The 26,623-nt window shown below is 38.3% G+C and overlaps 1 protein-coding gene across 6 annotated transcripts in view; it reads left to right on the plus strand.

The window, feature by feature from the left end:
• Positions 1-26,623, plus strand: part of MYO9A (myosin IXA) — a 173,646-nt gene that overhangs the window by 8,629 nt on the left and 138,394 nt on the right. For all 6 annotated transcript variants that reach the window (XM_084782524.1, XM_084782527.1, XM_084782526.1 and 3 more), the window contains exons 2-3: positions 19,598-20,508; positions 25,349-25,443. In XM_084782524.1, the coding sequence (XP_084638650.1) occupies positions 19,669-20,508; positions 25,349-25,443 (935 nt within the window). In that variant the 5' untranslated portion in view covers positions 19,598-19,668. The remainder of the gene's footprint in view (positions 1-19,597; positions 20,509-25,348; positions 25,444-26,623) is intronic.

A 26,623-nucleotide genomic window follows, 5' to 3' on the forward strand; every position in this document is an offset into this window, starting at 1 on the left:
CTATTTTTGTTTTTTTATTTTTGTCAACAGAAGAAAATAATAGGGTAATTGAAAAGCTGTCTTTCAATTACCATATATTGCAGTTCAAAATATTTGAAAGAAATGTGTTGCTTGGGTGGGCATGGTGCTATGTATTTCTAATCCTAGCACTTGGTAGATGGATTCCTACAAGTTTTGAGGTCAGCCTGGTCCAGGCCAGCCACGGCTATTTTGAAGTGAGATTCCTGCTGAAACTGGGGCTTTTCTTGTGTTATCTCAGTATAAAGGATTAATGGATATTAGGATATATTTTGGATGAGGTATCATTACAGGATGTGTTCAGTTTGGCAATGCCAGACATTCCTTAAATCATTGACAGATTTTAGTACTATTGCTGTTTGTAGTGTGTTAAGTATTTGTTTAAAATTTGCTTACTTTATTGATCATCTGATAGTGGGCTGAGTAATCTCTGTTTGCTTTTTTTTTTTTTTTTTTTGATTTTTCAAGACAGGGTTTCTCTGTAGCCCTGGCTGTCCTGGACTCGTTTTGTAGACCAGGCTGGCCTCTAACTCACAGTGATCTGCCTGCCTCTGCTTCTGGAGTGCTGGGATTACAGGTGTGCACTAGCACTGCCCAGCTTTTTATTTTTTTTAACGCAAGGGGGAATGTTCTCCTGGAGACTGTTGACATCTTCATAAGTGATTTTTTCTTTCTTTCTTTCTTTCTTTCTTTCTTTCTTTCTTTCTTTCTTTCTTTTCTTTCTCCTTTTTTTTTCTCTCAAGACAAGGTCTCTCTGTGTAGCGCTGGCTTTCCTGGACTTGCTTTGTAGACCAGACTGGCCTTGAACTCACAGCGATCTGCCTGCCTCTGCCTCCTGAGTGCTGGGATTACAGGTGTACGCCACCACGCCCGCCTCATAAGTGATTTTTCAATCATTTTTTAATGTTTGCAACTTTATTTTCTTTTAGTTCTGCCCCTTCCCACTGTCCGTTCACACTCCCCACCCCCATGTAGTGCCAAGATTAAAGGTGTGAGCTACCACCATCTGGGTTTTTTTTTAAATTAATTTTTTTATTAAAGTTACTCACATTGAAAAGTTTAAAAAATCGAATAAAAAGGTGGAACATATCTGCAATCTGTATACAAGGTTAGCACTGTTTGTTTCCATTGTGCTGTGATTTACAGGATTGTTTTTCATGTATGTTCATATTTTGTTGAACTTTTTTTTCCTCTTCCAAGACAGGGTTTCTCTGTGTAACCCTGGGTGTCCTCGAACTCGCTCTGTAGGCTAGCCTGGTCTACACAAAGAAATCATGCCTCAGGGGAGGGGGAATAAAACAAAAAAATATTGGGCCTCAACTGGGTGTGGTAGTGTCCAGCCTGGTCTACAAAGCGAGTCTGGGACAGCCAAGACAACACAGAGAAACCAAAAGAGAAAGGAAAACAAAAAAATCTGTCCACTAACTCAGAGATCACTTGCCTCTGCCTCTGGAGTGCTGGGATTAAAGGTGTGCACCACTACTGCCCAGCTGCTGAACTTCTTGAAAGTAAGTGACAAATGTCATGAGAAGTCTGCTTCAAAATACTTTGGAAAATATTTCAAAAATACTTATTTTGTGTATGTATATGTGTAAGTGTGGAGGTCAGAGGAAGCTTGTGTGAGTTGATTTTCTCTTTCTACCATGTGGGTCCTGAGGTTGGAAGTCAGGTAGCCTTGCTTGGTAGCAGGCACCTTTACCTACTGAGCCATTTCCCTGGCTCAGGGATACTTTTTTGTTGTTGTTATTCCCCTCTCCCCCAAGGCATGGTTTCTTTGTATAGCCCTGGCTGTCCTGGACTCCATTCGTAGACAAGGCTGGCCTTGGAACTCAGAGATCCACCTGTCTCTACCTCACGAGTGCTGGCATGTACCACCATGCTCAGCCTAGAAAATATTTGTTAAGCATAGATATTTGTTACATTACTAATTTACCATTACTAATTCTTTAGAACAATAATACTTCTCCAGAAGTTAATTTATTGTGTTTGTGCTTCATGGTGTCCCACTATTAGTGATTCAAGTTTGGCAGGGTTTAAGGTAGTATTTGCTATGATTTTGCATTTGAAAACTACTGCTTTTTACTCCTACAATCAAGCACACTAACTTATGGAAGTTATACTTTGACACTGTTCTTTAATGGTTCAATAATTGCCAATTTTTAAGAAAAAAACTTTATTTTCATTTCATGTGCATTGATGTTTTGTCTACATGTATGTCAGTGTGAGAGTGTCAGATCTTGGAGTTACAGACAATTGTGAGCTGCCATATGGGTGCTGGGAATTGAACCTGGGTCCTCTGGAAGAGCAGCCAGTGCTCTTATAACCCCTGAGCCATCTCTTCAGCCCTAATTGTTCATTCTCTGTAGTTTCAAAATAATGTACTTAGTAATGTTGAAGTTTCTTTTTCTTTTTGTCAGTAGAGTGTATTTTAGTAAGGATATATTTATTGTCTTAAAAAAAAAAGGTAGTATGAACTTGTAATTCCAGCACAGGGGTGGTGGAGACTCTTGAGGTGTTTCTGGCTGTGTAGCTTAGCCTAATTGGCAAGACTAAGGCTGTCAAAATATGGCAATAGTAAGGGCCTTTCCTAATACCCGCCCTAGGTCCCAAAAAATTGACACAGAGATCTATTAGATTTGTTCAACAAGCACTACATAACTGAGCTGATACTCACCTATTCTAGCCTGTCTGCATCAGCCTGGCGGCTTCCCAGCCACCTGCCCTTTTACCTGCCGTCTTGTCTCACCTTAGTCTTCTGCTGAATCTCTGTGACCTTACGGTGGCCTCCTCCTCTCCCTTCTTCCTCTGGTCCCTACCTGAGGCTTCTCCCGCCCCCTTGAACAATTTTTTATTAACCACAGCAAAGGGTATACAGAGAAAACCCAGTCTCAAAAAACTAACTAAATAAGATTTGAGGTCATCATAATAATTGCAAAATTAAAGACTGTTTTAGTCATAATTAGGTTTCATTGTAAATCTATCCATTATGCTAATTACCCATTCTAGTTTTCATGAACATTTGCATTGATTTCAATTTCTTGTTCTTATGAGACACACAAACGATAGAATGGTGAGTATGCTTATATCTTGTGATAGCACATGGTGTTTGCAGATATTTTTCAAAATGCGTGTGGGCAGAATTGCTCACAAGAGTAGATAGATCACAAAGAATGAACAAATTAAAATTTAGATGATGACAGGTTTTAGTTTTAACTTTTACCAACATAGTGTGTAGTCTGTATCCACCTCAACACTAGATATTCTAGATTCTTTAATTTTTGCCAACTGATAGTATCTCATGATTTAATGTTTCATTTCCATTATTATTATTGAAACTGGACATCTTTTCTACCTTTTGTTTTGTTTTCTTGAGGCAGGGTTTCTTTGCATAGCCCTGGCTGTACTGGACTCATTAGTGTTGAGACTAAAGTGTGTGCGATCACACCAGGCTCTTTTTTTTAAATTTATTTTTTATTTTTTTATTTTTTAAAGATAGTCTTGTGTAGTTAGGCAGCTGATTTTTTTTTTTTTTTTAAGGTTTTCTGAGACAAGGTTTCTTTGTACAACAGCTCTGGCTGTCCTGGGCCAGGCTGGCCTTGAACTCACAGATCCATTAGTTTCTGCCTTCCTTTTCAGTGCTGGGATTAAAGGCTTGTACCACCACACTGGGCCAGGCAGTTTATCTTAAACAGGCTCTGAGGCCTAGATTAGTTTAGAACTCCAGATACTATTGCCTCAGCTTCTTGAGTGCTGAGATACAGGCATGTATGTGCCTCATTATTTGAATTTCTTTTTGAAAATTACCTGTTCAAGTTGTTTACTTAATTTTTTTCTGTTAAGGGTTCTGTCTTTGTTTCACTGATTGTGAGCCATCATGTGGTTGCTGGGAATTGAACTCAGGACCTTTGGAAGAACAGACAGTGCTCTTAACCTCTGAGCCATCTCTTCAGCCCCTATTTCACTGATTGTTATATTTGTAGTACCTATATTTGTTTCTGCCCCTCGCTCCCGCCCCCTTCCTCCTACCCCTTAAAGAAAAAGCTCAGGCTGGCCTCAAACGTGCTGTATAGTTGAAGATGACCTTGACTTGATGATTTTCCTGCCTCTACAGCCTTTTCTGAGCTTTCCCTCAGAACTGTTGTTACAGATGCATGTTGCCTTGGCCAGCTTTTTATTTTGGTTCTGGGGGTGTGAAATCATGTAGTCATGCTTGCTCAAGAAGAACTTTATCCAGGGAGCCATCTCTCTAGCCCTATATATAAATCACATTTTTGGATCCAGCTAGAAATAGCTGTATCTTCAAGATATTATTGTCTAATTATAGGTAAATAATATCTTTTACATTTTTTAAATTGTAGAAATATAGGTTATCTTTGGGTTCTTTGGATTTATGTAAGTTTTATTACTGTTGGGCCAGGTGTGGTGGCATAGGCAGCCCTCAGGACGCAGAGGCAGGTGGGTAGATACTGAGAAGGAAGATTACCTGGATACATGGACCAAGTGTCTAAGAAGCCGCCACTCTCTCTTCCCTAGTGCTCATGCCCTTTTCATGTCTAGTACCAGCCCAATTTTTACTAGTATTTGCTAGTGTTGTTGCTTTGGAATTTTACTATCTAATAGTTATGTGGTACACTCCCAGAGTTTTATTTTTTTCAAATGATGCATGCTTATTTACCATCTATGTGTCTTCGTTTGTTTGTTTGTTTTGTTTTCTTTTGTTTTTAGGCAAGGTTTCTCTGTGTAGCCCTTGCTGTCCTGGACTTGCTTTGTAGACCAGGCTGGCCTCCAACTCATGGAGATCTATTTGCCTCTGCCTCACAAGTGTTGGGATTAAAGGCATGTGCTACCACGCCTGGCTCTATATGTCTTTTTAAAAATGGGAGCATTCAGATCCCCGTACTTGCACATTATTAGTAGATTGTTTTTGTTGAGTTTTAGGTTTTTTGTTTGTTTGTTTGTTTGTTTTGGTTTCTTAAAAAATGTTTTGAGTACTGGTCTTTTAGAGTATGTATGTTTTTAGAGGAAATTTTTTTTCTGGTTCAGACTTACATTTAAATTTTTAAATGGTGTTTTTGGCAAAATATAAGTTTTTAGGGCTGAAGATATGGCTCAGTGGTTAAGAGCACTGGCTGCTCTTCCAGAGGTTCTGAATTCAATTCCCAACAACCACATGGTGGATCACGCCCATCTATAATGAGATACGATGCTCTCTTCTGGCATGTAGATGTACATGCAGATAGGATATTCATATACATAAATAAATAAGATTTAAAAAAGAATATAAATTAGCTGGGCATGGTGACACACACCTTTAATCCCAGCACTCGGGAGGCAGAGGCAGGCGGATCTCTGTGAGTTCGAGGCCAGCCTAGTCTACACAGTGAGTCCAGGACATCCAAGGCTACACAGAGAAACTCTCTCTTAAAAAAAAACCAAAAAAGAAGAAAAAGAAAAAGAAAAAAAGAATATAAGTTAATTTTAATGAAGTTCTATTGACCAAGTGCATCTTTCACGGTTGTGCTTTTGGTGTAATCTAAAAAATCACTATTAAACTTACACTCACTGGGGGAGTCCCCTTATGCTGTTATGCTTTAGGGGTTTACATTTTTGTATGTTATTCAACACCTTTCCTTTTGTCTATCAAAACTTGCTTGAATGTTACTTGTGTGGTTCTGTTTCAGGGGTTCTTTTCTGTGCCATTGACCTACTTGGGCAGTATTTTATTAGCTTGCTTTTATTAGCTTTTATATTAAATTCTGTGGTATCTAGTCTTGTTTTCTTTTATTATGGTGTTAGCTAATTTTAATCTTTTACCTTTTTTTTTTTTCCAAGTTAGGGTCTCTTGTAGCCAAGACTGGCCCTGAACTTGTTATATAATGGAGGCTGGCCTTTAACTCCTGAATCATCTTCTTCTACTTTCCAAGTACTGGAATTTTGAATGTACACCACCATTCCTGGCTTCTTTCTAAAAGAACTTCCTAATAAGTTTGTCCATATCCAGAAAGTAAATGTTTCCCCCTTCAATGCTAGGGATTGAACCCAAAGTCTTTGAACATACTAGGTCAACAGTGTCACTGAATTATACCTCCAGACCTTTATTTTATTTTATTTTATTTTATTTTATTTTTCTGTTTGAGATGGTTTTGTTATGTTGTTTGGATGCCTTAGACTTATCCTGTAGTCTATTTGGGCATTAAACTTCCCACACAGGCTCCCAAGTAATGAATTATAGTTAGTTACTGTAGGCCCTGTTTTGATGAGGTATTGCTTGGGATTATATTGAGTCTGTAGATCAATTTGTGTAAAATTTGCATTGTAGAGATACTTAATGTACAGCTGAGCATGGTGGTGCACGCCTTTAGTCCCAGCACTAAGAGGCAGAGGCAGGCGGATCTCTGTGAGTTTGAGTCCAGTTGATCTACAAAGTGAGTCCAGGACAGCCATGGTTGTTACACAGAGAAACCCTCACAGAGATCCCCCTGCCTTTGCCTCCCAAGTGCTGGGATTAAAGGCGTGTGCCACCATGCCCAGCACATTATTTTTCTCTTAAAAATACTGTTTTATATGTATGGGTGTTTTGCCTAATGGTATGTTTGTTTATTGCATTCATTACTGATGCTTGCAGAGACCAGAAGAGGGTGTTGATCCTTTGGAATTGGAGTTACAGACAGTTGTGAACCTCCATCTGTGTGCCTGGGAATTGAACTCCAGTCCTCCATTGTTCAGCACCCAAGTTTTTTTTTTTAAACCTTTGATTTTTCCACAGAAAAGCACACTTTACCTATTTAGTTTGTTTTTGTTTTGCTGGGTTTTAGACCTGTGGGTTTATGTATGAATTTTGAAAACGTTCTACAAAGTTTCTTCAGTGCTGTTCCGCGTTACCTTTATTTTTTTCTTTTCAGATGCTTTGGAACTGTCTCACCAGTCTCACTCTGATCATTACCCCCTTTTGTTTGTTTCTATGCTTTATTCTAGATACTGTCCATTGCTTTTTGAATTTGAACTTATAGTGTGTGTGTGTGCGTGCGTGTGTCTGGTTAAGCCTGTTCAGTAAACTTTTCATCTTAAATATTCTTTCTCTCTTTCTTGTTACAGTAAAATGTCAGTCAATATGAAGCCAATAACTGACACAGGGAGACTGAAATGTACTTTAAAGCTGCCAGCACTACGCTGGGCAGAATCTAAACTGGTACAAATCTGGTAAACTAACATAAACTATTCCAAACCTCATCACATACATATATCCCAAGCACTTAACTCTGTGATCCTCGGAGACTTCTCTTTCCTTCCCTTTCAACTGTCAACCATCTTCCTTCTCTCAACTCTCAATCTTGGTTCGGCCCCCTCTCCAGAAGTCCCGCTTTCTACTTCCTGTCCTTCTGCCCAGCTGATTGGATAAACAGCGCTTTATTGACAGTTGTTACATCCACTCAAGACATTCCTCTACACTTTTTTTTTTTGGGAGACAGAGTCTCTCTATGTAGTCCTAGAACTTGTTCATGTAGAACAGGCTCATCTTAAAACTGTATATTTTTGGCTGTATCTTACTCTTTGGCTCTTTTACTTAAACTTATACTCCTCTGCTAAAATATATCAAATCGTTTCCTTTTTCTGGTGGTACATAAAAAATATTTGTTGTGAGACTTATTTTTTAAAGTCATTTGATTTATCAGTGGCTTTGCCTTTTTCTCTTGATTCTGCATCACACTTTCGTGATTCCTTAGGTACCCTGTAATTACTGTATATGAATGTTATAAATGCTAAGAACAATGAGAGTGAAATTTCTAACTGTTGTTTCTTGGAAAAAAGCGTATTAATTCAACTAAAAGGGTTTTAAGCTAATGTATTTTATTTATTTTTGACCTGGAGTTGTCTTATAAGTGTGTTATAACTATAGTTAGTTTGGTTTTAATTTATGTTATGTAGATTCAATTTCCACTTTGTAACAAAATTTGCTATTTAAGTTGTGCTAGTTTTGCTTTATGCATCTGTTGTTGGCTTTTCAGTCCAGGATTACTTTTTATTCCTTGTCCACTCTTTGATTGGTATGCAAGGATTTACACTCCAATCCAAGTACTAGCCAGGCCTGACTCTACTTAGTTTCCAAGGTCACACAGTGGAATCAGTTCAGAGTGGTGTGGCCGTAGACTGGTTGCTCCATTGGGAAGACTTTTTAGTTTATGTTTTGGTAGCTTTGCTTCTGGAACTCCTGAATTTTAGTCTGTCATGTTGGTCTGAGGGTTGATTGCTAGCCCCTGTGCTCACCTTGAGTTTAAGAGTTGAAGGTAGTAATTTTACTGTTTACCTAGAAAGGGTGTGTTCCTGTCTGGATTTGAGCTTGTTTAGATTTTTTTTTTTATTCTCTGCTCTCAGATGAGTTTTACAATTTTGATTTTGTAGTTTATTCAGCTCTTTCTTTATCTTCTATAAATGAGATATTTTGTTTTGATCTGTATTCAGATTAGAACGGTATTTCATTAGTTTCTTAATTTGTCTAGATTCAAAAGCTACTACTATGCACTTAATAATTGCTTAAGTATTCTGCCCCCACCCCATTTCCATTGAAGATGATAGAAGCTACAAGAGTTTATGGTTAATTTATTATTATTATTATTAAAGTACAGTAATAATGCCTTGTCAAACCTTCCTTTCTGTTAGTTATTTTTCCCATGAGATTTCAGGTTTTAGAAAGGCAAGTGATGTGAAACAGTTTTCCTTTGCTGTTTGGGTGCACTGATGTTCTGATGAGCTCCATGATTATCAGAGCATCACTGCAGCTAGAAGCTAGTGCACAGGTAAACTTTTGTTTATGGCTGCTTTCATCATGCAAAGGCAGACTCAGTAGTTGGGGTAGAGACCATATTATCTACAAAAACAATACATTCACTCTATGAATGGACTTCACAAAAACCTTAATGACTTTGGAACTAGCTAGATTTTGATCAAATAGCATTTCAAGTTAGGTAAGTACATCACATTCCACAGTTACTGCTTTCTACCTGTCTTTCTAAAAATGTCATGGAATGCTTTTGGATTTGTTAAACTGTAGTAGTGAGTTAGTTCACATTCTCCCTGTCAGTGTTGTCATTTCTTGATGGTTTCTTTCATTAGTACCCACCTCAGTTTTACTTGTAAATGTTGTCCAACTAGGGAAAGATTACTGTATGTTAATACATTTTTTAAGTCCCCAAGGGCTTTGCTGTGAAATTGTCATGTCAAATATTGCTAAACAGTTCATCCTAGCCATACTCATGTGTTTGTTTCAAAGTGTCGCTCTTCCTAAGCTATATTTTTCTTTCAGTAGTTCAGTTTATGCTTATGATCCTCATAAAGCAGTCTCTTGAGTCCCATGATTATAGGCATGTATATTACTCCCAGCTTTTGGTCAGTTTTTTCAGAGATTATCGCCTTACTGTATTTAAAGATACATTCTATTGAGACAGGAGTGAAAGGATATGTAGGCTCAATGAAACAAGCTCACTATGAGAGAATGTATAAGATACAATGATTATAGTACCTAATTATTTTTTTGTTTGTGATTTCTTTTTTTCTTGAGACAGAGTTTCTCTGGGTAGCCTTGGCTGTCCTAGGACTCGATTTGTAAACCAGGCTGGCTTTGAACTCAGAGATCCTGTCTCTGCGTCTCGTGGGGATTAAAGGCATGCACCACCACGCCCGCCATCCCTCCACCTTTTTTTGACACAGATTCTCTCACTGAACTTAGAGATCACCATTTTAGCTCGACTGGTCGGCCAGTAAGCCTCAGGGATCTTCTTTTCTCGGCCTTTCTAGGTCTGGGGGAGCTACAGGCAGTCTCTTGCCTTTTAAATATTGGGTCTTCAGATCCCAACTCGGGTTCTTAGTTTGCATGGGAAAGCACTTGGACCAATCATCTCACTTCCCAAGTGGATTATTTCTTACTATTTATTTATTAACTATATATCATTATCTTTTTAAAATTAAAATCTTATTCATATAGGCATTTTGTTTACATGTATGTCTGTATACCATGTACATTCCTGGGTAGCCTGTCAAAAGCAGAAGAGTGGATCAGATCCCCTAAAGCTGGAGTTAGTTACAGATGGTAGTGAGCTGCTTAGTGTGGGACTTGAACCCTAGTCCCCTTGGAAGAATAGGAAGTACTCTATACGAAGACCATCTTTATAGGCCTCATTATTATTATTTTTTTTTATAGAACAGAAAAATAGCTGTGTGGTGGTACATGCCTGTAATCCCAGCACTTGGGAAATGGAGGCAAGAGGATCGGAAATTCAAGGCAATCCATAGCATTTGAGGATAGCCAGACTGCCTTAAAAAGTAAATAAGAACAAAAAGCAACAAAATCAGAAACTCTTCCTTCTTTTTTGTTTTTGTTTTTTTCAAGACAGGGTTTCTCTCTGTAGCCTTGGCTGTTCTCAACTTGGCTTTGTAGACCAGGCTGGCCAAGTACACCCCCCCCCCCCCCTCCGGTGTGTGTGTGTGTGTGTATGTGTGTGTATGTGTGTGTGCGCGCGCGCGCGCGTGTGCGCGCTCGCACGCAGGTGCGCACATGTGCTATGGGCACACAGGTAGCGTTCGGAGGACAACTTACAGGATCCTTCCACCATCTGGGTCTCATCTTGAGCCATCTTTCTGGTGACCTCTTTTATATTTAGACTGGAACCCCAGACTATATGGTACTGTGTAATCTGATCTCTTAGTATGTCTGACTTCATCATTTCATTACTTTTCTCCGTGGCTTGAAACCACAGTGATTCCTTTTCATTTCTCTGAGTTTCAAATTTGTTTTCGGTTGAGGCATTTTGTCTTCTTCATTCCTCTTAGCATGAAGCATTTCTCCATGTGTTAGTATATATTTGGCTCATCCATGCCTTGTAGGCTTTACTGCCTTGGAGAAGCTGCTGAATCCCCTGATAATAAAATAGCAAGCCGGAGTTCCTTAGGATAATGATAGGTAAACTGTTGCCTACTAGCTGAATCCCCATGGTGGCCTGATTTTGTCCTGTCTGAGAGCTGAAAGTAGTTTTCATATTTTTTAAGGGCTGTAAAACAAAAAACAAAGAAAAACCTTAGCGTAAAAGACTCTGTTCCCCAAAGTGTAAAATATTTGCTATTATCCTGTCTTTTACAGAAAAGTACTTTCTGAAATTAGTTAATTTCTTTCCTTGTTTTGCCCATCATATCCCGTTCCATGCTTTTTTGTTGAGTCTTGGAATGTTGAGTGTGTGAAAGAACTGAGCAAAAATAAAGAACATTACTTGGGAGGCAGAGGCAGGTGGATCTCTTCAGTTCGAGGCCAGCCTGGTCTACAAAGTGAGTCCAGGACAGCCAAGGCTACACAGAGAAACCCTGTCTGGGGTCGTGGCGGGGGTTGGGGAGTGGGGTGGGGTAGGGGGAGAAAGGTCAGAAAAACAAGCAATAAAAATGGTACTTGAGACTTACTCCAAAGTAGATTAAGGTGGTTTGTTAAGCAGTCAGCTCATATGACTCTGAACAACTCTCGCAGTTATATGTGTGTGTGTGTATGTATATATATGTATATAGAATATGCAAATGTGAGTTTATAAGTATACCTCTTAAATTGTTGAACTGATTAACAGTACACATCTGAAAAGCCACATGCGGACAACTCCATTATGGAAGCATGTGTTCCACAGAAAAACCATATGATGCTGAATATTAATGTTTTGATGCTTATTTTATAGACAGTGTTGGCAAGTAGACAGCTTGGTATTGACCCCAGTAGCTTGAAGAATTTCACATTCTTACGGATCCCACTAAAGTAGCGCTGAATTTTTGGCTCTGCCATAGACTACTGCAAAGTTAGTGAATTTAATAAGTAGAGATAAGTAAGGGTGCAAATATGCTTTAGATTTGAAGATGTACAGGCATTTAGTGAAAGGGACATGTATGAAGTATACATTACATCCCTTGAGCCATTGGTTTAAGCTTCTAGAGAGAGGATACTTTCAGTATCTTTATAATAACTGTGTGTATATGTAATTGTATACAAGTTTCCAAGAATGTAATTTACACAGTGTAAAGATTAAGCAAACTTCCAAAGCTAGAATTTAAAATTAAGTAAAAGCTATGAGGTTACTTTTCTTAAGTACATGCATCACTTAAAGATTTTGCTTTTGTATCCGGGTGCGGTGGCCCACCACTTTAATTCCAGCATCCGGGAGGCAGAGGCAGGCAGATCTCTGTGAGTTTGAGGTCAGCCTAGTCTAGGACAGCCAGAACTGTTACACAGAGAAACTCTGTCTAGAAAAACTTTAAATTTTTTTTCTTTTGTAAGTGAAATTGTAAGGTGACTATGAGGCATATTGTGTGGGTTTAGGAATAAGAGAGGTGTACTGATACAGTTAAACTCAGGATTACAGGTATTTGGTTTCCAAGCAAACATATTTTATTGTTTCAGACATCATTATTTAAGATGTCTTCAGGAAAATGAACACTATCTCATTTGTTGAGAAGTGTTTTGAGTCTTAGGCAGCTGGAAACACAAACTAGATACGAAGGTGAGTGGGTTCTTTCCATTTCTCCCTCCCAGTAATTTTTCCTCGTTTATTGTCCTGCCTCAGTTAAGTATGTCTGTCTTCAGCAAAACTTCCAAATACACAGACTTTATGGAAGTCATGAGTAGCTATGGATGTATTTTTAATAGTTATGATGATGATGATGATGATGATGATGATGATGATTTTCTGAGACAGGCTCTGTATAGCGTTGGCTGTCTTGGACTCACTTTGTAGACCAGACTTGGCCTCTAAATCAGAGACCCATCTGACTTGCCTCCCTGAGTGCTGGGATTACAGGTGTGCCACTGCCCGGCTAGTTCTGATTCTTATGACACATCAGAAGAAGTGCTTAAGTAAGTGCAGGGTAATCTGAAATAAATTTTAGGATAAAAATAAAATATGAAGAAAGTCACTGTCTAATTTTGCTTCACTTCTAATTTTGTTTTTCATTTCTTGCTTTCTACTCTAACCCTGTCTTGCCTCACAAATGCTAAGCTCTACCCAGTCCTGGTCTGTTGCTCACTTCAATAGTTGTAATAGTTTGACATTTACTGTATAACCCCGCTTCCCTTTTAAAAAAGCTTGAGGACAAATTATTATTACAGTCTAAAAGAGAAGTCCAAAGACAAGAAAACTGCTTGGAAGAAGGATATAGAGAAAACCATGATTTTCTGAGTTAGGCATGAAGGTTTGGTAAGCAGCCACATGGTAAAAGGAGGTGGAGTAGGAACTTGAGAGAAAGAATAAGGAGTCCTAAAGTATCAGGAAATACATATTCATATATATATTTCTCTCTCTCTCTCTCTCTCTCTCTCTCCCCTTTTAGTTTTTGGAGACAGAGTTTCTCTGTGTAGTCTTGGCTGTCCTGGCCTCACTTTGTAGACCAGACTGGCCTCAAACTCACACCTAGCTCTCTGTTTCTTTCTGAGTCTCTGTGTGTATGGTGTGTGCATGAGTGTGTATGTATGTGTTGGTGTGCAGGCTAGAGGGAGGTTTTGAGTGTCCTCTTGTTACTGTGCACCATATTCCTTTGACATAGGGTTCTCTCAACCTGTAGCTCATTTTTCATCTAGCATGGCAGCCAGCAAGACTCAGCCTCCTCCTGTCTCTACCTGCTTCCCTCTCCAGTGGCACTGGAGTTAGAGGTGTGTGCAGGACCACGCCCAGCCTGTTATATGGGTGCTGGGACCAGAACTCAGATTCATGTGGTTGTGGGGCATCACTGAGCCATCTCTCCAGACCTTATTAGGGTCTTTTAAGTACAGGATTATATTGCTTATGTATAGGGATACTTTGAGTTCTTTTCTGATTTATGTTTCTTTATTTTCTCTTGCTTTAGTGCTTTGCTTGATTTTTTAAAGCACTGTATTAAGTAAGAGTGGAAAAAATGGACATCCTTATCTCATTCCTGATTTTAGAGGAAATGGGTTTGGTTTTCCCCAATCGAGAGTAATCCTGGTGTATTAGATATTTTCCTATTATTAGTGGTTTATCACTGTGACCAAGGCAACTTAAAGAAGGAAGAGTTTATTTGGAGATTTTGTTCCAGGGGAATAAGAGTACATCATCATCACATCGGGAATCTTGGAAGCTCTTTGCTTACAGCTTTCAACTTCTTTTTTGGTCTAAAGTCCCAGAGTCCTCCACATTTATCCAAAACACCACATGGTCAGGTCTGTCATAACAATAGCCTGCTTTGTTTGGTATTAGATACCTACCAGTTGCTGTCGTAAAGCACCACGACCTTGGCAAATTGTAGAAGGAAGGCTTTATTTGGGGTCTTTGGTTCCAGAAGTTAAAACTCCATCAGTATTACAGCATGGATCCTAGTAACAGGCAGGCATGGTGATGGAGCAGCAGCTGAGAGTTCACGTTTTGATCCACAAACAGAAATCAGAGAGGCACACTGAGAATGAATTGTTTTTTGGAAATATCAGAGCCCACCCCAGTGACATAATTTCTTTCACCAAGAACATCAACTGGGGATCAAGTATTGAAATTCCCAAGACATATTATAGGAGGCATCTCATTCAGATCACCACAGTTGGCTACAGGTGCCATTTATATCCTTTATTATGTTGTTATGTTGCCTCTATTCTTAGTTTCTTCAGTGCCTTCATCATGAAAGAACGTTGAACTTTATTAAAGGTCTTTTGTTCATCTAATGAGGTGATCATGTAGTTTATATATTAATTTGCTAATTTAGTGAATGATCTCTTGATTAAGGTATTGATTTTTTTCAGTTAATTATTGAATTTGGATTGCAAGTTAAGATTTTGTTAGTACTTTTGGGCAGTATTACAATGTTGACTTCCCTTTTGTCGTTATTATTAATTTAGAGATCCTTTTAGGATTCTCAAGCATTTAATCCACCAGCATAGCTGATACATGCCTTTCATTTTAGCCCTTGGGAGCTTGAGACAGGAATATTGTAAGTTTGAGGGCAGCCTAGGTTACACAGGGAGACTGACTCAGAAAAGAAATAACAACAACAACAAAATACTCATTTTCTTCTTACTAAAGACATTGGGTAGGATGGGAAACCTCCCCCTTCTCTGAGGAGAAGAAAAGGGAGAATGTGGTGGGAGAGGTGTGGAGAACTGGGAGGTGGGGCTACAATCAGGATGTAAAGTGAATAAATAAATAAAAACAACAACAAATAAGAAATTGGGTAGGAATGAATGGTGAAATGGCTGAGTGGGTAAAAGGTATTTGCTGTTGAGTTTGATGACCTGAGTTTGATTCCTGAGACCCAGATGATGGAAGGAAAGAATTGACTTCTGCAAGTTGTCCTTTGACATTCACATGCACACCTTGGCACATGCCTACCTCCAATTATACACATAGAATAAGTAATATTTTTAGTGTTTGAGATTTATTAGGTTATATTCCATAAGATCACTCAGCTCCAATTGCGCAAAATTTTAGGGATACCAACTAACATTGGTGTTAATGTGCCATCTTTTTTCTCCAAATGCCCAACATACACACACTATAACAAAACTTGAGAAAGATAGAGCCAATGTCCATTTGCATTTAGTAGCATTTATTTCATGAAATCCAGTGCTCTTATTCACCAAGCACCTACATCATCATCTAAAAAGCTAGACAGTGTCACCTGTTATTATTGAAAACAATCATTAGGGAGGCAGAGGCAGGCAGTTCTGTGAATTCGATACTAGCCTGGTCTACAAAAGCAAGTCGAGGACAGCTAAGGCTATACAGAGAAACCCTATCTCTAATAACCAGAAAATCTCTAAACAACAATAACAAAACAATAAATAGATTTGGTGTGTTTGTATGAAAAATACTGTATAAGAAGTGTACCCACAAAGCTAGATTCTAAAACATACAAAACCATGTAATAAATGCTGTGGAAGATACAAAGTAAAAGTAATGTGAATGACATTAGTCTGAAAGTATTAGGCTGATTAGGCTTCTTAAGGATGAGTAAGGAAGTAATAGGTCTTAAAACAAGAATTTTAAGCGGGCACCATAAGATCTAGTGAATATGAAAATTGAAGACTTTAGAAGTGAAAGATACACAGGCAGGCACGGTGGTACATGTGCACATCTTTAATCCCAGCACTCAGGAGGCAGAGGCAGGTGGATTGCTGTGAGTTCAAGGCCAGCCTGGTCTACAAAGCGAGCCCAGGACAGCCAAGGCTAACACTGAGAGACCCTGTCTCGGGGGAAAAAAAAGTAAAAGATATAATTAAAAAGTATAACAACATAATGCCCATGAAAGGGAGATAATGTCAATAAGATGTCATTTTTCTTTTTGAGAAATTTATTTTTGAAACAAGGGCTCAGTATTAGACCAGGCTGGCTTTGAACTTGTAATGATTTTGCTGTCCCTGCTCAAGTGCTGGTGTTGGCAGATGTGTGCTACCATGCTCAGCTTTGTTGTCAGTTGTTTATAGAACTGATCTATAAGCCAAGGCAGCATCAAAGTGCAAGTTGTCATATAATCACCATCTGTTTGCCTTGGCACATACTCATAAAATAAATACATAAAAATATAAGTAAAACTTAAGCCACTGGTTGTTATGAAATATGTTCTGCATATACAACTGAAAACTAATTGATACTCAGAATAAAAATATTAAAAAGCTCATTAAGGAAAAGACAACTTATAAAGGAAAAATAAATAAATAAATAAACCAGCAGCTGAAATGGCAAATGAAAAGATTAGAGTGGCCCAGACTTAATTATAATCTGAGAGATGCAAAATAAAATGAACTAGCCCGTTTAAATCTATTTTGCTTGTGGTGGTGGTGGTGGTGGTGGTGGTGTGTGTTGCATCACAGCACCCATACGGAGATCAGCAGACAACTTAAATGAGTTGGTTCTTTCATTCTATCATGTGGCTTTCTAGGCATCAAACGCAGGTCATCAGGTTTGGGGATAAGCACCTTTATCTACAAAGCCTGGTCAGTAGACTTCATATTATACTTCAGAATGCTAGACACTCAATTTTGACAATATTAATGTTAGATAAGGAGGCAGAAAATTTGAACTCTTTCACACTCACTATTGTTTGGACAGGTGGTTTTTTTTGTTTTATTTTGTTTTGTTTTTGTTAATACCTGAGTGCTAACAGGTATCCCCAAATTACATCTTTCACTGTTGTGCGCAGTGCTTGAAAGTTTAGCAGAAATATATGAGGATACCTATACGAAAGCTTAACCTTACTGTTTTAGTGTAGTGTTGGAAATAGTTTCAGTATTCACTGAAAGGAAAATGTGCAATATTGGGCAAAATTATGTACTGGGATATGATTTGGCATTTACTGAACTTGAATGGATCAGCACACTATTAAGTATAGTGATATTAGTTCTTAAAGGTTAAAAACATGAAACAGCGCCAGGCATGGTGGCGTACGCCTTTAATTCCAGGACTCCGGAGGTAGAGGCAGTTGGATCTCTGTAAGTTCCAGGGCAGCCTAGTCTACAAAGTGAGTCCAGGACAACCACGACTACACAGAGAAACCCTGTCTTGAAAAAAACAAAACAAAAACGAAAAAATCCAACCCGAAACTGTTATATATAATTTATGGAAACTTGCCAGGTAATAAGCATATATCAACATAATATCAACCTCAAGATAATTGTTATCTGTGTATAGAACAAAACAGCAAGTGTGTAGCTGTTGTAGACTTGTTGAATTTGAGCCGTGTATACATGGCTACCTTTTATGTATTCATTTGTTTAAAGGCCATCTAGGTTAAAAGTAAAGATAACTTCTTGATCAGAGGTCTTTGCAAAGTATGTGGTAGCATAAGATTAAGGTAACTGATTTTTTTGTGTTTTAGAAGAGAGTATATTGGGGCTGGAGAGATGGCTCAGAGGTTAAGGGCACTGACTGCTCCTCCAGAGGTCCTGAGTTCAATTCCCAGCAACCACATGGTGGCTCACAACCACCTATAATGGGATCTGATGCCCTCTACTGGCCTGCAGGTGTACATGCAACCAGAGCACTGTATACATAATAATAAATAAATAAATCTTTAAAAAAAAAGTATATTAGGGACTAGAGGGATGGCTCAGTGGTCAAGAGTGCTTGTTATTCTTCCAGTGGAACATAGTAATTTCCGTTACCCATGTTTGGTGGCATGCAACTGCTTATGACTCAAGGTCCAAGGGACAATGCTTTCTTCTGGCTTCTATGAAATTTTTGCCAAGGAAGACAGGATTGCAAATTTGTCTGACAGATTGAGATGGCATGGTGTATTCTTGGGAGTGCTCATGTACTGTGGAGTTTTTAGTTGAATATTCACAATGTGGGGGAAAGCATGGTATGTGCTGTGTAATCTCAATTACTCAAGTGTATGTACAAGTTGCAGAATCTAGAAGGACACACCAGCTGAGCTGCTTGTGACTGGGTGACTTAGTTCTTGGATTCTTGTGTTTTGTTTCCTGTAATGCACATACTAAAAAAATAAAAGATTCTTTAAAAGCTTAAAAAAAAATTGAAGTAATCAATCTGGAAGTAGTGTATGTGGAAATTTAGAAATTGTAAGGATATTAAGAATGGAATCAAGTTGATAAAAGTAGAACCAGTAGCACTGAAGGACTGAGCAGGGTCAGGGTTACAATAAATTTTGTAATGGTACTTAATGTATAATTTTGTCAACTTAGCTCAAAAAGTTAAGGCTACGATCTTTGAGTTGAACTTATTAAATCAGGGCCAGAATTCCTTGAAAATATCTAAATAGCAGGTTCCTCACTCATTTCTTGCTTATAACTTTAATTTTTGTTTCCCCCTTACCTTTACTGTTTTAGTGAGTTTCTCATTGATGGCATTCATTCTTGTTTCTCTGTTACCCTTAAAAGGGTTTATGTGAAAGATGTTAATTAGCTTTGTGTAATTATTCTGTCTCTTTAATTCAGTCTTTAGTGAGATTCTTCAAAGATATAGCAGAAAAGTAATTTGTTTTTACTAATTGGATTACTGCTGAATGACAAATTAGTGCTACATGTTTTTTTCATATTTGTGCATTATTATTATTATTATTACTATTATTATTATTTTGAGACATGGTTTCTCTATGTTATCTTGGCTGTCCTGAACTCGCTTTGTAGACCAGGCTGGCCTCGAACTCACAGTGATCTGCCTGCTTCTGCTTCCTAAGTGCTGGGTTTAAAGGTTTGTGCCACTGTGGTCAGCTTATTTTGATGTTTTTAGACAGTACCTTGACAATAAAACTTAATGTTGTATGGCTTCAATGAGACCATTTTCAATACTTGCTACTTCCCCTCCCTGCTCCCTTGGAAATAGGATCTTGGTTAACTCAGGCTGACCACCAAGTTACCAGATAAAAAAGGATGGCCTTGTACTTTTTAATTTCTCTGCCTCTACCTCTCAGTGTTGGTATTGCAAGCATGTGCCGCCATACTTCCCTTAATACTTGTTCTTATGCGGGGGTGGGGGTGGGGCGCAGGGGGGCTTGTATTCAGAAAGCTATAGTCAATATGCTTGTTAAGGCTTTCATTTTTTGGGCAAAGAAAACAATATTCAGTATGACTGCTCAGTGTTTCTATTTTTTTGTTTTCCAGGTTTTTTGCCAAGAAAATGGTTTGCCCAGTCCTGAATACATACTGTCCTTTCTGATGGGACAAGATCCAATATGAATGTAAGTGATGGAGGAAGACGACGCTTTGAGGATAATGAACACACATTACGAATATATCCTGGGACAATTTCAGAAGGAACAATTTACTGTCCAATTCCTGCCAGAAAAAACTCCACAGCTGCTGAGGTGATTGACTCTCTTATAAACAGACTTCACTTAGACAAAACAAAATGCTATGTTTTAGCAGAGGTAAAGGAATTTGGTGGAGAAGAATGGATACTCAATCCAACCGACTGTCCAGTTCAACGAATGATGTTATGGCCCCGAATGGCTTTGGAAAATCGCTTGAGTGGAGAGGACTACCGCTTTCTTCTGAGAGAAAAAAACCTTGATGGATCAATCCATTATGGTAGCCTCCAGTCATGGCTACGGGTAACCGAAGAACGCCGCAGGATGATGGAACGGGGTTTTCTTCCACAGCCTCACCAGAAAGACTTTGATGATTTATGTAGCTTGCCTGATTTGAATGAGAAAACTCTCTTAGAAAACCTACGGAATCGCTTTAAGCATGAAAAAATTTATACTTATGTTGGCAGTATTCTAATAGCTATTAACCCATTCAAATTTCTTCCTATTTATAACCCTAAATACGTCAAAATGTATGATAACCACCAGCTGGGAAAACTTGAACCCCACATATATGCTGTGGCAGATGTAGCTTATCATGCTATGCTTCAGCGCAGAAAGAATCAGTGTATTGTGATTTCAGGAGAGAGTGGTTCTGGGAAGACGCAAAGCACAAACTTTCTTATTCACCACCTTACTGCCCTCAGTCAGAAAGGATTTGCCAGTGGCGTAGAACAGATTATTCTTGGAGCTGGACCAGTACTTGAGGTAAGGTATATAGAAATAATCCCCCCCCCTTTTGTTTTTTGTTTTTGTTTTTGTTTTTTAAAGAAAAAAGTCTCTACATAAGCCAGGCGTGGTGGCACATGCCTTTAATCCCAGCACTCAGGAGGCAGAGGCAGCTGGATCACTGTGAGTTCAAGGCCAGTGAATCTGGGACAGCCAAGGCTACATAGAGAAACCCTGCCTCAAAAAACCAAACCAAACCAAACCAAACAACAACAAAAAAAACCCACAAAAACCAAAAAAGTCTCTGTATATAACTCAGGCTGTCCTAGAATTCACTATGTAGAGCGGGCTGGCCTTGAACTTACAGAGATACACCTGCCTCAGCTTCTTTAGTGCTAGGATTAAAGGCATGTGCCATCACACTTAGCTAGAAATAATTTTCTCTAGTATTAAAGAAAAAAAAATGGTAGATATGAGAAGATAAAATAAAGCTACAAGCCAGGCAGTGGTGGTGCATGCCTTTAATCCCAGCACTTGGGAGGCAGAGGCAGGTGGATCTCTGAGTTTGAGGTCAGCTGGGTCTACAAAGAGAGTCCAGGACAAAGCTACACAAAGAAACCCTGTATTAAGAAAACAAAAACAAAAATCTACAAGAACAGACATTTTTAGTGACCAAGAGAAGCTAGAAAATAGCATAGAAACAAAGTAAGTGTGATACTAATAATTTATTTTTGGAAGTGATTCTTTTTTTAAAAATTATATACTTATTATTTAGTCAATATTCTGCCTGCATGCCAGAAGAGGGCACCAGATCTCATTTTAGATGGTTGTAAGCCATCATGTGGTTGCTGGGAATTGAACTCAGGACCTTTGGAAGAACAGCCGGTGCTCTTAACCTTTGAGCCGTTTCTCCAGGCCTTGGAACTGATTCTTAAAGGAGTTAGGGTTCTAGCTCAGTCGTAGAACACTTGCTTGTCGTGTGCAAGCCATGGATTCTGTCACCAATACCACCAAATAGTAGATTCTTTACAAAGAAGCAGGGCAAAATTCTGTCTGTATTTGGCTTGAGGAAGAACATTAAGACTGAAATTTAATAGAATGTGATATTTCTGGAAATAAAGTTTCCCCAGGAGTTGTGATTATTAGTTTTGTTACTCCTATTTGGTTGTTTTTATGATGTGGAACTAATATTCAAAATACTGTATTCTTTTTTTGCATGGGATCATATATTCTCCATTGTTTTCTGTGGTTCTGATTGAATGGGGACTTTTAAAGATGCCCCCATGTATTAATGCTCTCAGATTGTTCTCTGAGGTTTACATGCTGTTGAAGTGCCTTTTTCACTCTTAGCCTGGCAAGTATCAACTTCACTTTCCCTTTATTTTCTGCTGTCATGCAGCTATACATTCAAACACAAGTCTGAACTCTTCACTGAATGTTCACATATTCTTTGATATTTGTCATGAGGGCATGACACATGGCTCTTACATGCATACAGCTTTCTACATGTATAGCAATCTTTAGTACCTTTTTGGGGAAATTTTATATTATTTATGTATATCAATGTTTTGTCTGCATGCGTGTTTGTGTGCCCATATTTGTAGTTCTGTCAGAGGCCAGATCCTCTGGAGCTGGTGTTGCGAATTGATATTGGCCCATTAAAGTTCTCTGAGTTCCATCTTGGTCCTCTCTAAGAGCACCTAGCAGATTTAACTGCGAAGCCACCTGTTATTATCCCTAAGTATGCTCAGTGCTTAAACAATTGCCTCTGATTATTTTGGAAAAACAAACATGGTAGTAATAGGTGTGGAGAGGCTATTCTCAATGAGTGATCACTGAGTCAGTCAGTTTAGATAAAGACAACCCTTACAGTGAGATTTTTCCAGGGAAATGCTGGACAGGCTACATCATGACAAACAGTGCTATGGAAGAACCTCAGTTCTGTTCTAGTGGTGTCTAGAATATTTTATAAAAAACTCTTGTGGGGAAGTTGGTGTACTCGTAATGTTGAGGTGGAGAAGAGTGAATGGAATAGGTAAAATTTGGTGTCTATTTAAAAACAAAAATCCTAAGATTTAGCTAGGATTTTAAGTGCCCATCAGTCGAGGATTATTGCAAATCCTGTCTACTTTATGAAATTCTTAAGAGTCAGGCACAGTGGTGCACGCCTATAATCACAGCGCTCGGGAGGCAGAGGCAGGCGAATTGCTGTGAGTTCGAGGCTAGCTTGGTCTACAAAGTGAGTCCAGGACAGCCAGGATAACACAGAGAAACCTTGTCTCAAAAAAAAAAAAAAAAAAAAAAAAAGAATAGTACACTGTGAAACAACATTTTTTTTCTCTAATCTTGCTTGTTTTTCTCTATATTTTACCAAAGTAGCATATGGCATTTAAATGATAAAGACTTTTTACAATTTTTGATTTATGTTTTTATAAATTTCTTGGGAAAATGTCTTCTACAGTGGAATAAGGAAGGACAAGATTGACAAATTTGAATCTCACCAGTGCTAAGCTGTGTATGACAAAGTGGTGTGTGTGTGTGTGTGTGTGTGTGTGTGTGTGTGTGTGTGTCTATCTTACAGTATTCTTGATGGTGTTTGAGGGCCCAAGCTCTTATCTTTTATTCAGAATGATACAGTGGATTATAAGCGTTCACAAGTGCTATTTCTAGAGATATTTAGGAATTCATATTTGCTACGTCACAGTATCATTTTTAGTACCCATTAAATTTTTATAGTAATTGAAATACATGCATACTAGATAGACTATGTTTCTCAGACTTTAGATTGTTTAAACTTTTAAAGCACAGATTAGTCCGTGGCACACACCTTTAATCCCAGCACTCAGGAAGGCAGAGGCAGGCAGACCTCTGTGAGCTCGATGCCATCCTGATCTCCAGGACAGCCAAGGCTACACAGAGAAACCCTGTCTTGAAAAACCAAAACAAAAAATAGATTGCTGGACAATACTGTGAAGGTTCTAAAATTTTGTGTTTCTAACAAGTTTTTACATCATGCTTCTGGTCTTGACGACACTGATGCCTGTTGGAGTTGAGGTGTTTTATTTTTCCGTGTGTGTGTGTGTGTGTGTGTGTGTGTGTGTGTGTGTGTGTGTATGTATGTATGTGTGTAATGAGAGGGATGTGAGTTTTGCTTTCAATGAGTCATCTCAAAAGTTTTAAAGGATACTCTGAATAGGCTACTCTAGGCCATGGATAATTTATTTTTGGTGGCATTAAGATACGTTATTAGCTTTCGTTTTAAAAAATGTTTTAATTTTATTGAGTTGTAACTTATAATACGATAATTTAAAATGTATGTTTTAATGAATATATAAATATGCAAAATATTCACTCATCTATTACATAATACAATTTCATAATACCTTAGATTTTTAAAAATATTTTTTGTTTGTTTATATATGTTTGGATGTGCAAGTGCCATACCACATATGTGGAAGTCAAAGGTCAACCACAAGGAGTCAGGTTTTTCCTTTCATCATGTGGGAGCTGGTGATCAAACCCAGATTGCAGGTTTTCTGGCAAGAGCTTTTACCCCCTAAGTCATCTTGCTGGTCCTAGAATATCTTTATCAACCGTTGGTCCTGAGGACATAGCCCAATTCCACCTCCATTCTCAGACAACCTCTGATTTACTTTCTGTTACTATTTTATCCTTTTTTGAATTGGATATAGATGGATTATACAATTGTACTCTAATTTGTTTTGGTTAACAAAGTGTTGACTATTCATTGACTTCGTTTAATTAATTCTTTATTGCTGGCTATTATTCCATTGCCTTGTATATACTTTGGGTGAAGATACATAGAACTTACAGTTCTTTTGTGATCTGCATGATAACTTTGTTTTAAATAGATAAGTATAATGCTTTAATGAAACTTCATTTATATATTTCTAGAGTGGTCAGCTTTTATATAATTTTTTAGCTTCTTATTTTACCTTTCCAAAATACTTAGTAGAAATTTAAGAAATTTGCAGTCTGTGGAATATGAAAAAATCTTGACATTAATGAGATTATTACTTTTTTGTTGTTGGTTTTTTGAGACAGGGGTTCTCTGTATAGACTTTGGCTGACCTGAAACTCACTCTGTAGACCAGACTGGCCTCGAACTCAGAGATCCTCCTGCCTCTGCCTCCCAAGTGCTGGGATTAAAGGCGTGTGCCACTTAAAAAAGTAATTTGTTAGTATTTAATGAGCCTCTTTATGTGGCTTCAAGCCACCAGCACACTCCCCGCACACTTTGAAAAAAAAAAAAAAAGACTTACCCCATACCCTTAATTTTCTCTCAGCTCTTCTCCATAAGCGTTTGGTTTCACCACAACAGGCTGCTTATGCAGCATCATATTAGTGATGGGGCAGCCCAGTCTTGGTTTGGGCAGCCTTTACCCATGCTTGCTCACTGACCAGTGTCCACCGCTTTCCAAAACTGACAGGCAGAAGCTCTGTTTCCTCTTTAAGTGGTAATGCCACTTAGCATCACCTGATGATATTTGTTAAATTTGGTCCTGTGGTGATTTATGTCATCAGCATTTCTCTGGCCTCCTGAGTGCTTCTGGTGCTTACAGTGTGGCTGTTGCTATGGCTTCCATGACACTGATGTTACCAGGGTTAAAAAAATAATGTTTTTTTTCACTTTTCAATACAGGGTTTCTCTGTGTAGCCTTGACAGTCCTGTACTTGCTCTGTAGACAAGGGTGGCCTCAAACTCACAGTGACCCACCTGCCTGGCTCATTATTTCTTATTATTCTACCTCAAATATGAATGATTTTAAACATATGAATAAATTGCCTTAGTGGTTTTCTTTAGTCTTTAAGCAATGTTTAAAAATTATTTTTAAATAAAAGCTATTTATTTTGACAGGCCTTTGGAAATGCAAAGACAGCTCATAATAACAATTCAAGTCGTTTTGGCAAGTTTATTCAAGTAAATTACCAAGAAACAGGCACTGTACTTGGGTAAGTACTGCCACTTAGAAGCAATAGGTTTTGGTACACATACACATATATAGATATCATATGTATATTATACATATGCATATATGTACATACACACACATTAAGATGTATTTTATTTTCAGTGTATATGTGTACCACATGCATGTAGTGCCCTTGGAGGACAGAGAGAGGGCATCAGAGCTCCTGGAACTTGATTATAGATGAATGTCAGCTGCCATATGAGAACTAGGGATTGAACCCAGTTCCTTTGAAAGAGCAGCCAATTCTCTTCTTTTTTGCTTTTTTTTTTTTTTTTTTTTTTTTTTTCCGAGATAGGGTCTCTCTGTGTAGTCCTGGCTGTCCTGGACTTGCTTTGTAGATCAGGCTGGCCTCGAGCTCACAGCGGTCCGCCTGCCTCTGCCTCTGCCTCTGCCTCTGGAGTGCTGGGATTAAAGGTATGCGCCACCACGCCTGGCTATACTATAAATTCTTAAAACTTTATTTTCAAGTCAGAAAAATGGCTCTTTATTTCCGAATAGAATCATGCTTTTCTACAGATCCACATTAGTATTTTCCCAATCAAGGTATTTGATTTTGATACAGTAAAAACCCTTACATTTTCTATGATTAGTCATCCAATTGTGCCAGCTGTGTATTTTATAGGTTAAAAAAATTAATAGAATATTTTTCAGACCAATTTTAGTTTATAGCAGAAGGAAATGGAAATTACAGAGAGTTCCCATGCATCATTTCCATCTCTTCAAACATGTTGTAAATATCTTTTGTTAGTGTGTGTGTTAAAGTTGATGAGCAGTCTTGTTGCTGCATTTTTATTAATTGTTAAATCATAACTTGTATTACAGTTTGCTCCTTGTGTTGTACATTCTGTTGGCTTTGAGAGATGCAGAGGTGATGTCTATAAACTCCGCTTTAGTACATACAGTGTAGTTTTACTGTGTTAGAGATCTTGTCTTTGGCTTTCTCAGCCCTGCTACCTTCCAGGTCTTGGTAACTACTGACATTTTAATATTATCTCCATATCACTTTTTCCAAAATGTAGAGTTGGAATCATACTGTATGTGGCCTTTTCAGGTTGGATTCTTTAAGCTAACTGTGTACTTAAGGTTTGTCGATTGGTGTACCTTGCTTTCATTGGTTTAACATTTAGTTATGTAATTATTTTAGAGATGATTGACATCTT

The sequence above is a fragment of the Acomys minous genome, assembly GCF_964271855.1.
Source record: "Acomys minous genome assembly, chromosome: 5".
In the NCBI taxonomy this organism is placed as follows: domain Eukaryota; kingdom Metazoa; phylum Chordata; class Mammalia; order Rodentia; family Muridae; genus Acomys; species Acomys minous.